Genomic DNA, 14,926 nt, shown 5'->3' with positions numbered 1-14,926 from the left:
AAGAAATCAAAACTTCCTAAGCCAAGCAGCCTCAGATAAATTTTAATCCAGCTGTTGGATTTCACTTCACATCCTCCTACCCTTCCTCCTTTCCTTGGGATTGTTTTATTTAAAATAATACATTAGAAACTGAAATGCAGGGCTTGCTGCCTTTGAAATTTTTTTTCTATAGAAAGGTAGATAATAGAGATATGAATTTAATTCATATCAAAATAACTTTGTAGCCATGGATTTTGCCTGGATAGGGGGCAGACTCAGAGGCTGATCCGAAGTTCAGCTGAGTTAAGTGGGAATTTATCATAAATAATTGTGTATAGAGATTGTAGCGTGTTTAAAGGCTTTCACGTCTTTATATGCATTCACCTTTTTCTTTTCACCTTCTATTGTCGCCGCTAAAAAGCTGTCAGGGTCTCATTCTCCTGAATGTATTAGAACAAGGTCACACAAAGGTTTTATTGTTGTTTTGCACGGGAAACACAGACTGAAAACTGAACTTTGCAGCACACAACCTAGGAGGCGGGGAGACAGGATGGGTGAAAATGGTGAGTCTCGAAGCTTGTAACAACTCAGTATAACCAGCAGAGCCCGCTTCATACCCATTCACCGCAGTTTTCCAGTGGTCTTTTCCGAGTTGTACTGGCCAGGTCTCTGGAAAAGTTCCCCAGCCTCGCCCTTGCTAAACTGTGTCCTCCCCATCTTCCACCCGACGGATCCAAAAATCCGACCTTCCGCAATCCTGCACCTCCAATAGATAGATAAAGGCAGAGGGAGGAAAGAGGACGCTAGGGTGGAAGCGGGTAACTCGCCTTCTTGGAAGAACGGAAGGCACATCATTCTCAAGGTCTTGATTCCCGCAGCCTTTCTTCGTCCTGTTGTTCCGCATTTCCTACGTGTAAATTGGGAGTTTGCGATTCTGGGGTGGGGGGGGGAGAAAGTAGGAGAAAAAGAGAAAGATCTGAACGGCTTCTGAAGTCTCGGGAGGTGAAGATGGTAGTCCGTGGATTGGTTAGCACACCATTATAGCTACAAGGGTCAAAAAGGCGAGGGTCAAAAGTTTAGGTGGTGCAAGCCCCGGTCTTGTGTTTGAGGCTGATAGACTCGATGTCAGTGCTAAAGAGGAGAGGGAGGGGGCGGGAGGAGGGGGCATGGTGTGGCGTGGCGGGAGGAGGAAGGGGGAGGGAAGAAAGAGACCTTCCTTGTTCACTGGCCAGAGATGAGAGAGTGCGATCGTGAGGTAAGAGGAAGCGTAGGAACGACTCATAACATGAGAGCTTACAGACCTATGTTGGGGGTGTTACGGGAAAAAACCCTGAGACACCTTTGTCGGTGTATGTGGGGGTCGCTGTTCACCTCTCCCCCCCCCCATCTTCCTCTTTGTGGAGGGGATATGTGTAGAAAACCTAAAAGCCTTGAACTGGGTCCAGCTAACAGCTGTCCCGGGCAAGCCCCATTGAAATGAATGGGAGCGGAACCCAGCGATGGACTCATTTATTGCAACGCCCTTTGCACGTGAAAGCCTACTGCAATATTGTAACTTTCTAGTGAATTCAGACTCTGAAGCATACCGTGCTACCAATGTTTTTATATTTTCAGGAGGTTTTATAAAGACCTCAGTAAAACCCATTTTCCTGATGTAATAATCTATATATACTATACATTATTAAAAGGTAAAATGTAGGGTAAAAGATCTGGATTCAATGGTGCAAGGTATCATTTTTATTATTATTGCCTACTAAATTGTAGCTAGACAATGAATTTTCATCTGATATTATAATTCTAATAGCCATTGTAATCTTTTACACATTATAAGTGAAATTATCTGCCTAAATTACAAGTATTTGCCATATGGATATATGCCTTTTGGATAGATAGATAGATAGATAGATAGATAGATAGATAGATAGATAGATAGATAGATAGATAGATAGATAGATAGATAGATAGATAGATAGATAGATAGATAGATAGATAGATAGATAGATACATACATACATACATACATACATACATACATACATACATACATACATACATACATAGATACATAGATACATAGATACATAGATACATATACATAGATAGATACATAGATAGATAGACGGACGGACGGACGGACGGACATATAAGCCTTAGAAATCAAGTTACTTTAAAAACACATGTTCATCCTTTAAACTAAAGAAACTAGGGGGTGGGGAAGCATGTGAAAAAAACAATGGCCAAACAAAGGAAGTAGATACAGAGAAAACATAACATTGTCTAATAAGCTGTACTTCTTGAATTTATACTCCTCATATGGGATACATATATTTAAGGGATTTAGGTTACAATTATGTGTACTTCTGGCTGGGACTAAGTTATTTCTGAATAGATATATAAGATTGCCCTGCTAAAACACAATCCAGTGGGAATTTCTCATATAAAAACTCCACTGAAGTTAGAAAAAACTGCTAAGGTCTTGAGCATCACATATACACTTCAAAAGAGCTAGTGTCAGCTAGATTTTGTTTCTGAGCACAGATTGCAAGAGGAAAAGCCCAATAAGGACATTATCCAGTGTACCTTACCTAAAGGAACGATTCACTTAAAGACAGATATGCGTTTGTAGATTAATAAATTAATAATGCTTTGCCTTTTAAGGCAAAAATATGGTTATGATTTTGAACGAAACAGGTAAAAGTGAGACTTACACACAATGCTTTTCATTTGTCCTTTGACTTTTTAAGATCTCCCACGATGCAGATGTGGTGTGGCATTTTTGTTTTGTTTTTAAACATGTTTCCTATTTGTTCTGTGTTTCCCTTCATTTATTTATCAGATTGGAACAGGATATGTGGGAGGTCTCTCATTCATAGGGTTGCCATAAGTCGAAGGTGACTTGACTGCACATAACAACAACCCTAAAAACAAATTACCTCTGTCCGCAAGGAAAGATAAATATATATTCCCAAATTCGTTGAATAAAATGCATCTGTTTCCTTTTCCTCATTTTTAAAGTAATACTTTTTCGTTATTCACCTTCAAAGTGGTGGCTGTAGAGGTTTTACAAAAATATGTGTTTCAACGTGATCTAGACTATGTCTAGATGGGCGGCATATAAATGCAATAAATAAATAAATAAATAAATAAATAAATAAATAAAATAAACTCATTAATAGATTATTCAATCAGGTGGCAGAAGAATTAAATACTGGGTTGGTTGGTAAATTTAGTTTCAAGGTATTTGTTACAAGAAGGGTGGTGTGGGTTTTCTTAAGGTTTGTTGTTGTCAAGAGCAGGGAACCCTTTGAAATATATATCTGCTCAATTTATGAGGAGGGTTGCACCTTCCTCTTTAGAGTTATTGCTGCAGGATATTCTCCACTTAAATGGGGTATGAAGTAGGTGCAATTGAAGTTGTTGTTAAGATATTCTTTCATTTCAAATGAGGAGATTGATCTCAGCATTGTAAAGACATTCAGCTTTCGAAAATAAAATAAAAAGTGAAGAAATACTGAATAGTCATAGATTTTATTCAGTTTCCTTAGAATATGTCTGTTCTGCACTCACATTGAATCTTATCCAATTCAATACACTTGAACTCTGATCGGTTTATAAATTCTTCTCTTTTACACAAGGTGTAGCAAACCCAATGCAGAAGGCCTCTTACTATGCACAGATCCTAAACGCTTGGAAGGAAATCTGTTCTAAACAAGTATCTGTTTGCAAGCAAACCTGTTCAAAACTGGGATACAAAGTCCCATTAAACCTGTGAAGAAAGACCTCCATCTCTATTATAATTAGAATTAGGGATGATGGATCTTTGCAGTACTTACTTAGATGTCGGTTTAAGATGGAGTCTAAACCAATGAGAACAGAATAGTGATTTTAATAAGTTGCAGGTCACTTAGACTGTTCTAAATTCAAACTGCTGAGAGTAATTGGTTTTGAACGGGAATAACGCGTGGTTTGAATTCTGAAGGTAGTTCTTCCAACACCCAGAACCAAAAATACATTTTTAAAAGAGGTGTGTCCTATGAAACTGGTTAAAATGTTTCCAAATATGCCATCCTTTTCTCAGTGGCATAATGTCCCAAATTTGTTAAAATGCGCAAAAATACACTGACCAATGTGCAACGTATGTGTATCATGCAGAAAGTGATAAGCATTAAGGAACTGCTTTGCTTGGTATTTATAAAATATCACTATAAATAGGCTACCGTTTAGACATAACTTTAACAATCTATCTCTATGCTCATTTAATTGCTCCACTTATCTCTGAAGCACAGTCATCACCATTCCAAGGTTCGCACAATAATAAAAGACGGGGAGGGAGTGTAAATGAATAACAGTTTCATTCCGTGCAGAAGGTTGCAATCATCCAGGTATGATTTCATAAAAACAGGCAAGCAGACACTTAAGCTGTGGCTAATACAGACCCCCCCCCCCCCACACACACATCCTACCATTTAAGGTTCCATTTGATAGCATAGCCTAGTCCTAGAGGAAGAGGTTTAGGGAGGAGGAAAATTAAGGCTAAAGAGGAGAAGCCAGTGGGTCTGTTGGACAACGTCTAAACCCCAAGTATAAGGAACGGAAAGAAATTATTGTCTACAAGGCAATCAGTGTAATGAGCTATTCATAGCAATAACTTAACACCAATTGGCCTTTATAGCGACCTGCCGTCTATATTTATCTCGGACATGACATCATTATTGGTACCTGTAAGGTGGGTACAGTAGGCACAGAACAGTACCAGCCACAGGCCAAACCTTCAGACATTCAGGGTTTATGATTGCACCCTGGAAGCTGCACATTTTACGAGTTACGCTAACACCTTCAGAGCCTTCAAAAGTAACTTTTCCTCCTAACCCCTTTCCCCTGGATCTAGTTATATCTTTGGGAGAATATACTTTAAAAAAAAAACATATAGGTAAGATTTGTCTGAACCCTGCAATTTAGTCCTTGGTGTAAAAGGCGGGGAATTTAGAAATTGCAAGTATTTTTCTCACTTTTCCCCCTCCCATCTTATCTCCCTCCCTTTCATTTTTCCACCTCTTTATTTTTATATATCATGTACTTCGTTTATTCTAGGAAGAATCCCATTCTGAGGGTTTTTCTTCCGAGTTCTTTGCCAGTTACGTCTATATATAGTATATTTGTTCCATGCCATCAATGCCAACTTGTGGCGACCTTAGTAAATTTTTCAAGGTATGTGAGACACTTTAAGGGTTTGTTTTAGCAGTGTCACCCACCCTCGTGCGTTTCCATGGCCGAGTTAGGAACTGAACGCAGGTCTCCTGGATCCCAGTCCCGCATTCTATCCGTTGTTCTACATCCGCGCTCCCAACATGTGCTATGTTGGGTTGTCATTTCTGGGGGTGCGGGGGTAGGGAGGTTTTATTTAGGAAGCAAAAGGAGTGAGCCATCGTGGAAGAGATACGCGCATCTCTCTACACACGGTGTCGTATGCAGATTCATAAATCTGTCTCATAAATATATAGGTGCACAAACACCCGTTCGTAAGTCTTTGTACATTTCTCTTTTGCATAAGTAGGTTTAGGCAAGCTAGAAATTTACAAAGGGCGTGAAAAGTCGTTAGTCCTATAGAAGAAAGTCTGCATTAAAATTCCTTGCCGCGGCATCTTCCTCCCCCCTATCCCCCGTCCAAAGTAATGACCTGGGTAAAATTCAATATGACCGAGCGAACTATGCAAGCGTATTATAGAAAATGCAAGGGGGAGAGCCCCGGAGTGGGGTGAAACTCAGGTCAGCGCGTCTAACAAATATTAAAATGTTGGAGGCGCTCGGGACACGCCTAGCTGTTTAACAAAGACTGACAAAGTATGGAGATTAATACGAAAACTTGCGAGTATTCGAACCGAAAACGCTCAGTTAGGCCTATGACTTCCTGCAAGCTGGTAGTCAACTGTTCCGTAGGGTTTAAAGACCATCGATTAAAAAAGAAGAAGGAAAGAAAGAACAAAACCAGAAAGAAAGAAAAAGAGAGGCGGCTCCTATCCGAGGAAAATTAATCTTTGACATGGAAGAGAGGAAGATACGATGGAAAGGTTGCGTTTCCCGGTTGGTATTGCGGGTTGCTTTTTTGGGGTTGCGGCCGAACAGGTTAGGCAGGAGGAGGGCTTCATTTTGTACTCAGTTGTAAAAAAGACGATTATTTTAAACGGTGTGAACTGCGGGCCGGCGTAGGTTTCGGAGAAGGATGAGCAACGATTCTAGGTTTTGTAAGGGGGGGGACAGCAAACATGGCTGGGGGGGGGACTGAGTTTAAGTGGGGTGCAAATCCGGGCCTCTTTGCTCTGAGTTTGGAAAAGGATGGATGCAGTTGCAAAAGACACGGTCTCCTTGAGAGTAAGTTGAGGGGGTGTGTTCATTTCTAGATGGAGTTCAGTAGAATGGAAGGCTTCAACGTTGTGGAGCTTCATGACCACAAATAAGGTCCCGAAAGCAGAAGCTGGGTTAGAGAGGACAATTAGGTAGAATTTTTCCTCACTAAGATCTCACTAAAATGTGAGGAATGAGCTCGTTCGTGGACAGTAGTACTTAAAAGGGTGGGGGTGGGTGGGGAGGAGAACTTGATAATTCACATCTTCAAATGTTGAAGCACAGTAGCCAACATTTCTTAGCAAGTGCTTTGTCCTTGGTATGATGTGTGCGGGTGTGTGTAGGGGGGGACCTCTCTCGATTCCCTGAGTTCTCGAGAAATCTTGACAGGTGTGCTCTGGATGGCGAACTTTGCCCCCACCGTCCCTTTCTGTTTGGTGGCCTGACTTTGTTGTATTTTCCCAACAAGATTCTGAGGTCTCATCTGTTACAAAGCGGTTTTAGAGCTTGATTAACTGGTCCCTTTGAAATGCAGAGGACGCTGGGCTTAAATTTGTCTTTCCAAACTTCCGAAAAGTTGAGCTGCTGTAATTAGAGCAATTGAAAGTGACAAGGAAAGAAGAAGAACAGGATGTTTGCCCGGCAAAAGGGAAAGGGAGGAGGAGGAGGTTTACGTGCAGGTAGAGTGGAAGATGTGGTTTATCTTTAGACTTGGGGGCCGTGAATGCGGGATTATGAGAGGTGACTTGTTGAGAACGAAGATAATTGAGGATTTCTGATAGACGCTAGGGGTGCTGGTGATACCGAGATGCGATTCCTTCTTTGTCTGATCGGAGGATTTTTTTTTTAAAAAAAAGTGATGATGACTCTTAAAGAGAGAGTGGGGTGGGGTTAATAGGCCCAGGTGTTAGTTTTCCCCCAAACCTACACCTGGACACAGAAATGGGTGGACTACAGATGAAATATTAACAATTAAATATCGGTCCAGGTCAGAAAAATGAGAGCAGATGTCTCAAAGGTCTAAGAGACATAGGTGTTCTTGAAGGAAGGAGCTGGTGCATAATGTGACTCATAGTCCTGAACACACTTACTTGGAAGTAAGTCCCTTTGGGATAAGTTTGTATGGTTTGGGACAGACTTCTTCTTGCTCTTAGTAGGAAATCTCAAGCTATGATTCCAAATTCCTTTTCCCATCACTCTAGAAATGTATGATGCATAATGTTTGCGGCAAATATAACTTGAAGGTGTGTGTCAGCTACTTTGCTAAGAACATGTGGTGTGGTTAACATTGAGTTGAACTGAATTCTTCTTCTGATCAAATGTTTGGGGCACGACTTCAGCCACAGATCCTCAACTTACTTATATGAGAGGAATTGAAACCATCAGTTTTTAAATCCAGGCAAATGCATACAAATTTAAATTGCTGGTTCAATAGGGAAAGTTAATGCACTTAGTTTGGAAGGTATTAAAGTGGATGAATGCACAAGATAAAAGATTTATCTTGGATTTAAGTGACAATCCCAGTGTTAATGTGGCAATATAGTCAGGTCAGGTCAATATTAACACAGGGCATCCAGTAATAAAGCTTTCATGTTATAGGTTGGGTTGTAAAGGAGGAGGACCAAAACTTTAAATGAATCTTGGGGTTTTCATTTGTTTGCTCAGAAGATGGTTAAAGAACAAAAATAATGCTAGTGAAGGCTTTTCTGACTTAACTGCCTTCCCCAAAGTGTATGTTCTCTTCGTTTTGATATCTATGCAGGTATGTTTCTACTAAACAGTTTCCTTTCCTTTTCATCCCAATTTAGGCTGCAATCCTATACCTGTTTACCTGGGAATACACCACACTGAATCCAGTGGGTTTGACTTCTGAGTAGAGGAGCCTTGGATTGCTTTGCAGTTTTTAAAAGATATGAACCCTTGTACCTTTGTTTACAGAAAATGTTCAGTATATACAAAACAAACAAGCCTCACAAATAGAAAGTTAATATAAGGCCATAACCTAATGCAGTTTCATTCTGGAAGAGACATGCTACAGGTACCCCAGTCCAAGCTGCTGAGAGAATTAGAAAAATCAATACTACACAGACTTCTGTGTCATTAAAAGGTTTCTTTATGCCTAAATTTGTAGTGCCATCATACACCAGGTCTTTTCTGAACTAAGTCCCATAGAGTTTGTGGGAATTATTTTCAGGTAAATAAATACAGGGCTGCAGCCTGATACAATGTTGGCATCTCTCTCTCTCTCTCTCTCTCTCTCTCTCTCTCTCTCTCTCTGGGTTTGGTAAAATAATCCTACGAATTCTAGTGAATCTTTTTTCTGGAGATCAGCACACCTCACTGTCTGGGTGAAAAGGGGCTATTCTGTCCTAACCACAAAAGGCTCATTACTTACACAATGTGCATATTTTATTGTTTTATATGTCTCCTTTTGGGTGGAAATAAAATTCCTTTGATCTTTTCCCATTTCCTCCTCTCTGGGCTGTAAAGTAATTTCTCTTTGAAAAAAAAGCCACGCCTTGTCTTCCTATCTACCTTGGTATTTGTTCTCATATCTTCCCCTTCTTTTCTTTACCATAGATAAGCACATAATGCAAAGCATGAAAACCTGTTTGGATATGTGCAAGTTATTTCTTATTGCAACGAAATCAGACAAAAAGAGAAAATTTTGTTGTAATTAAATGATAAATCTTGCTGAACCAAATTGGGAGTGAATATATTTCTGTCTCATACCCTTTTTGGTCCAACAATCTATCTTAACTACCTAATTACCCACTTCCCTTCATTTCCCTTCCTATTAAGTTTTTTGGATTGTATTCCTGTGTCCGTATCTCTTTCCTGAGAAGGAGAGGGAACCATGGATTTGACCAGGTATCTAGACTGTTCTTCGCACAATTTTGGAAGCTGTGTCGGAAGCAACTCTTTCAAGACATACTTTCTTCGGAAAAATCGAATTTATTGTACCCGACTAATACTTTTGACCCGACATCCCCAACCACCACTTTTTATGTTCTCAAGCAGAATACTGTACTTTCAAAGGAGAATATCTCTCTGTCTTCTGTATGTACCCTGTAGATCCGAATTTGTGTAAAAGAAACTGTGCCACAAATTCGCATCTAGGGGAATATGTAGTTGACACAAACGCTACGGAGTGCAGACTTAATTGAAGAAAGAAGGAAGGGGAAAGGGGGATGAAAAAGAGAAATGTAATCGGTAAAAGAAACATCTTATGAAGAATATTTCGTTTTGCTATGCATTTTTGCTGTTGCCTGTGGTGACGGTGGCTGTGCCTGCATGTGTTTTAATGCCGTATATCATCGTTTTTTGAAAAAACACCATTGGTCCCCGTGTTTTTCTCCAGGTGAACATCCAGCCATGATATTAAATATTCTTAGCTGTTTTATATTGTACAGAAAATTCATTGGGGGGTGGGATGCTTTGGTATCAATGTCATTATTCAAGAATTAAACCTTTTTTGTAAACCGTGCTGGGAAGAAACAGTTTAGTAGTAAAGATTTAGTAGTAAAGTTATTTACTATCAACGGATGAGTGGGCATTCCTCGGAACATGGGGAGGGGAAGGTTCCTGCCCCAAGGGTTAGCAAAACGGTATACGACAGATACCTCCATAAATATAGGCAGAGGTGTGTGTTTCCGTTTTCATAATCTAAAAAAACCTTAGCCAACTGCTGCCTTTTATTTATAGGGTAGATCTAACCCTAACAATCCAAGCCCCTCCAACTCACTATTCCAAAATATGTTCTACCCCTGGCTAGGGTGGCGTTAGGGCGGGGAGGGGGGGTGGTCTAAGCCAGAACCTGACTGTCATTTGAAGGGATGGGTAACCCGAATTAGTTAATGACGTTCCTATCGATCTCCAACGAGCTCTATCTGTCTTTGCCGCTGGCTCGACTCTGTCACCAAAATTTAAGCACAAACCAGAAATCGAATGCATCATATATCTAGAAGTGTTTTCCCCACTCTCAATTTCTTATTTGTTCAGACTGAATGTATTCTTATTTTACTTTTTTTTTTAAACTTTAAGATAAACCCTGGAAAAAGAAGTTGTGTGTGTTTTAGCAGTGACAAAAATATCAACAACTGACGTTCTGCTTGAGGGCACTTGGATTTTCTGACTTCTTTATCATGAAGAAGTAATGGGATACAAGATTTCTATTATTTATGAAATTATGGCAATCCTGATATATTTCAAAGAAAGACGTGGAAGGAAGAGAAGGGCCTTAATTGTCCATTCCTGGAATGCGGAATTCCGCCTAGGTAGTGAACGTATTTATGTGTAAAAAAAATCCAATTTACTTCCATGCATCTTGCATCCACTTTGAAGGTGCGCTGCTGCTAGAAATGCTAAAAGAGCCCCCCCCCCACCTCCACGCTCCAGCTTTCTCCTTCTTGATTATTTCCTTATCCGGGAATCCCAGACAACCTCTCCATTGGCTCCTGGGGTCACATGGACATCTAACTTTGTTCAGTTGACGGCAAAAGTAGGAGGGCTCTCCGAAACAGGAAAACGAGTGAGAAGGGGAGGGGAAGGAAGGGAGAAGGGGGAGGGGGCGAAAGAAATAGGAATAAATTTTAGTATATTTTTGGGGTGTGCGTGTGGTGTGAGTGAGCGAGAGTGTGCGTGCCGGCGCGCGCGCGCCCTTTTGCAATTGCAAAATTAATGGCCATGAGTTCTTTCTTGATCAAATCCAACTATGTGGACCCCAAATTCCCACCATGCGAAGAATATTCCCAGCACGATTACCTTCCCAGTCATTCTCCGGAATATTTCAGCGGCCAGAGGCGAGAGGAGAATTCTTTCCAACACGAGGCGTTGTACCCAGCGCGGTCCGCCTGTAATCAACCATCCTATCCTCCATGCCAGGGCTCTGGGCACCAACCATCGGTCCTATCTCCTAGGAGCCGGCATGCCCACGCTCCAGCTGGACTTCAAAACCATCTGTCCGAACCAAACCACACTTGTGAATCCATCACGCCAAGCCCACCGCCTTCCTGTAGCCAAAACTCTCTCAACCAAAGCCCGTCCTCTTGCAAAGAACCGGTAGTTTATCCTTGGATGAAGAAGGTTCACGTTAGCACGGGTAAGTGAACCTTAAAGTGCTGTTCGCTTTATACTAACCTGCACCTCAAAGTCTTGTTGGGAGAAAAAAAAGCTTATTGCCCCCGTTGTAAAAGAACCATTCCCTTTGGAGATTTATGGTCTCCCTGTTTGCAGAGCGCTATAATTACATCCTCCATAAATTTTTATTGCTCTTCTTGGCCAACTGCCTTTGAAGTCCCTGTTAACATCATCCTCCAGTTTCTTTCTTTCTTTCTTTCTTTCTTTCTTTCTTTCTTTCTTTCTTTCTTTCTTTCTTTCTTTCTTTCTTTCTTTCTTTCTTTCTTTCTTTCTTTCTTTCTTTCTTTCTTTCTTTCTTGTTCTGTTTCCTTCTTTCCCTTCTTTCATTGGAGGATGTTCACCAGGAAAAGTTTTTAGGAAGCATGAGATATTTTCTTTTTAATTTTGCTTGAATACCCATTGAATTTGTTATCTGAAGCATTGAAGCAGTGATCTGAAGCAAGATTTTCAGCTTTCTTAAAGCGTTTTTAATATGACCCTTCAGCCCACTTTTTATTTAGAATCATTATAGTTTTCAGAGGCAATGCCTTCCAAGAAAGGGACGTTGAGTTAGGATGCAAGAGGAATGTCTTACTTGTGGGGCAAAACTTTATAGAACTTTCAGGCACGTAGTCAACTACATGTAGGCAAACCGTAGCTTGCTAGTTTGATCCACAAGATTGTTAAGCAGAGGTCTTTAACCTTGGTGGTTTAGTACTAGCCAAGTGAATGTCTTTGCACTAGTTTCTTCAGTTAGGTATATTGTAGCTCAACTTTGAAGTTTGTTTAACATTCAATGTTGTAGAATATTACTGAGGATTTGACAGATATATATCCATAGGTCCATTTCTCTTCACTTCTTCCTATGTTTACTTACAAACTAGTGCTAGCTGAGTGTTTTAAATACCGGGAAGCATAGCTGTTTTGTGATACTAGCAGTGGTTTTCATAGTGCACTGTGGCTCTCTTCCTTTCTGAACTAGCATTTTGATCCTAGGCACTGTTAACTACTGAAGCAACCACAAATATTCTGGATAGATTTCTAAGCATAGTTTTTAAAACTCTTTGGGATCTTTAGTGACCTTTAGGCCAGGAATAAAGTTCTAGCTTTTAAGGGTGTGTGTGTGTTAATTTTTAGGACTGTGCAAGGCCAGAGAGAGAGAGCTGCATGTAAGCAAGAAGCAAAGAGGAAGATTAGACTATATAGCATACATGGATAAATCCTCACAAATATGTCCAGACTGAAAAAGAGAAAAGGTCAGATATGCAAATTAAAGAGAAGCCAAGTTGGGGGGGGGGGTTGTCTCCTAAAGTTCTTAAGACATCATGATGTGTCTCCAAGAATGTATGCAGAGGGGCAGCCCAATCCTATGCATGTTTACTCGGAGGTACTCCTCACTAAATGCAAGGGGATTTATTTTCTAATAAGTTGCAGGTATTGGAGATTTAGATTGCAACTCTCTTCTCCTTTACATAGGATAAGGTGCCATGAATCTCAGCGGAGTTTACTTCTGCGTAGGTTATAAAGACCCAGGCTGTTAGACGGGTTGTGGGATGGGTGGTATGAGATTTAGTGGCTTGGCTTTGTTGTTACGCGGTACCCCCCCCTTTCCCCCAGATTTCTTCCAGTGAAGATAGTTGCTTTGTTTTGTTTTTCACGGAGCTGAAGAAAGAGTAACATTCCCAAATCTCCCTCCCTTCCCCCCACTACCACCATCCGATGTCCCACTCTCCTCCTGCCTCTTCTTTTATGTTTTCTTCATTCAGTCAACCCCAACTACACCGGAGGGGAGCCGAAACGTTCCAGAACAGCCTATACAAGGCAGCAGGTCCTGGAGTTGGAGAAGGAATTCCACTACAATCGTTACCTCACCCGAAGGCGCAGGGTGGAAATTGCCCACTCCCTTTGCCTGTCCGAACGCCAGATCAAGATATGGTTTCAAAACCGGAGGATGAAATGGAAAAAAGACCACAAGTTACCCAATACCAAGATCCGGTCTAATTCTGCGGTCAACCTGCCGGTTCCAGGAGGGGGAGCTTCGGGAGGAGGCCCCCAGGACCGAAGCAACGGACCGACCCCTGCCCCCACTACCAATCTATAACCATCTTTTGACCGTCCTCTGTGTATATGTGTGTCTGTGTGTGGATGTGTGTGTCTGGATGTATGTGTATGCCTGCCGCCTCCGGTGATAAGAACTGGTGTATGAAAGGGGAGAAGATCGTGTTGTGGTTTCAGTGTTCCCTGAGGAAGAACCATGGAGGCGCTGGGGGAAGGGGGGAGAGGGTAGGTGGGAACGCTATTTATACCAAGGGAAAGGAGACAAAGGAGAAGGTGGGGAGGGGGCTATTCCTTTGGCCGGAAAGCGGGGAGGTGTTTGTGGTGCAGCTTTGCTCTTCTGTAGGAGGGTCAGTGGGGGTTGGATTTGGTGAAGATGGATCCCTTTTTCATCTTTAATCAAGCCAAACTCGGGCCCATTTGTCATGTTTACTCTCGCGTACAAACGAAGGACCTTATGCCAGCCATTAGCACGACAGCCAGAGTCATCTTTAATAAATGAGGCCCGGTTTCACCTAAGGAGAACTGGACTCTTTCTCTCTCTCTTTCTCTCTCTCTCAATCCCCTTCTTTCTCAACCTCTAGTACTTCCACCCTCATCAACCACAAAACCAGTTTAAAATCAGACTCCCCGTCCCTCACTACAGAAACGTGTGGGCGTCTGTTTAACACAGCCATAGGTGGCAGAGCGATTGAAAAGGGGAAATCGAATTCTTCAAACCCTCTTAGGACATCGTTGGATGGCTAATATTTCAAAGAAGGAGGTGTGCCAGTTGAGGGGGGAGAAAATCTGGGGGGGGGGGGACAACCAAAAAAATAAAAAAGAAGTGCAACCAAAGCAATGTAAAACAAAAGTAGACCTTCAAGCTAATTGCCTAACCTATAAGACCTGGAAAGCAAAGAACACTGTGCATTTCAGTCTATAAAGTTGATCATAACATAAGGCCATATGGGTTCCAGCGGCTATTAAAAGAGGAGGGGGCCTTTTGTAAATAAGGATGCTCCTCCACTGTCCTCACTCCCATTTTTGAACTGGACATGTGCATAAAGATGGATCTTCAGGGAATTCCCTTGGGAAGTAGGGGATGAAGGAAGAAATATGTGTTTTCTATACTCCTTCCTTCTTCCCTCCCTCCCTCCCCCTTTCCCTCCATCCCCCTTTCCCTCCATCCACTCAATCTCCTATATATGACATTCCAAAATGGTGTGGTTCCAGAGAACTTTGGGGAGGGGGAGAAAATGCCCCCTCCTATAGTTCTGTATAATTACCTCTTGTTGTTTCATGTGCTATCAGTAAAAACATGTACATAGTAATGGAAAACCGTAATGGAAAAAAAACCAAAATAAAAAAATTATTGTGACTATGGCTGTCTGTGTTCTTCAGAATACTGTATCAGTTAGCAGCAGCAGCAGCAGCTCCACTGTTCCTTTGT

General features: G+C 41.5%; 2 protein-coding genes across 8 annotated transcripts in view; both read left to right on the top strand.

Moving 5' to 3' along the window:
* Window positions 1-14,926, top strand: part of HOXB3 (homeobox B3) — an 86,205-nt gene that overhangs the window by 26,624 nt on the left and 44,655 nt on the right. Inside the window, exon 1 of one of the 7 annotated variants that reach the window (XM_073004339.2) lies at window positions 5,924-6,060. The exons of the other annotated variants lie outside the window; for them this stretch is intronic. The gene's annotated coding sequence lies outside the window, so the exon portion shown is untranslated. Of the gene's footprint in view, window positions 1-5,923; window positions 6,061-14,926 lie in introns of those variants that run through there. 7 annotated transcript variants of the gene reach the window in all.
* HOXB4 (homeobox B4) lies at window positions 5,922-14,859 on the top strand. The gene is made up of 3 exons (XM_020809876.3): window positions 5,922-6,060; window positions 8,130-11,422; window positions 13,206-14,859. The coding sequence occupies exons 2-3, from the start codon at window positions 11,002-11,004 to the stop codon at window positions 13,538-13,540; spliced, it is 756 nt and encodes a 251-aa protein (XP_020665535.1). The 5' UTR covers window positions 5,922-6,060; window positions 8,130-11,001; the 3' UTR covers window positions 13,541-14,859.

This window comes from Pogona vitticeps, chromosome 6, assembly GCF_051106095.1.
Source record: "Pogona vitticeps strain Pit_001003342236 chromosome 6, PviZW2.1, whole genome shotgun sequence".
Classification (NCBI taxonomy): Eukaryota; Metazoa; Chordata; class Lepidosauria; order Squamata; family Agamidae; genus Pogona; species Pogona vitticeps.
This window is presented reverse-complemented; position numbering and strand designations above follow the sequence as displayed.

Excerpts from the sequence above, each read along its gene's own strand:
- HOXB4 (XM_020809876.3), top strand. The coding sequence starts at position 11,002 with ATGGCCATGAGTTCTTTCTTGATCAAATCCAACTATGTGGACCCCAAA. Across the intron at positions 11,423-13,205 it reads GAAGGTTCACGTTAGCACGG|TCAACCCCAACTACACCGGA; the intron begins GTAAGTGAACCT and ends TTCTTCATTCAG.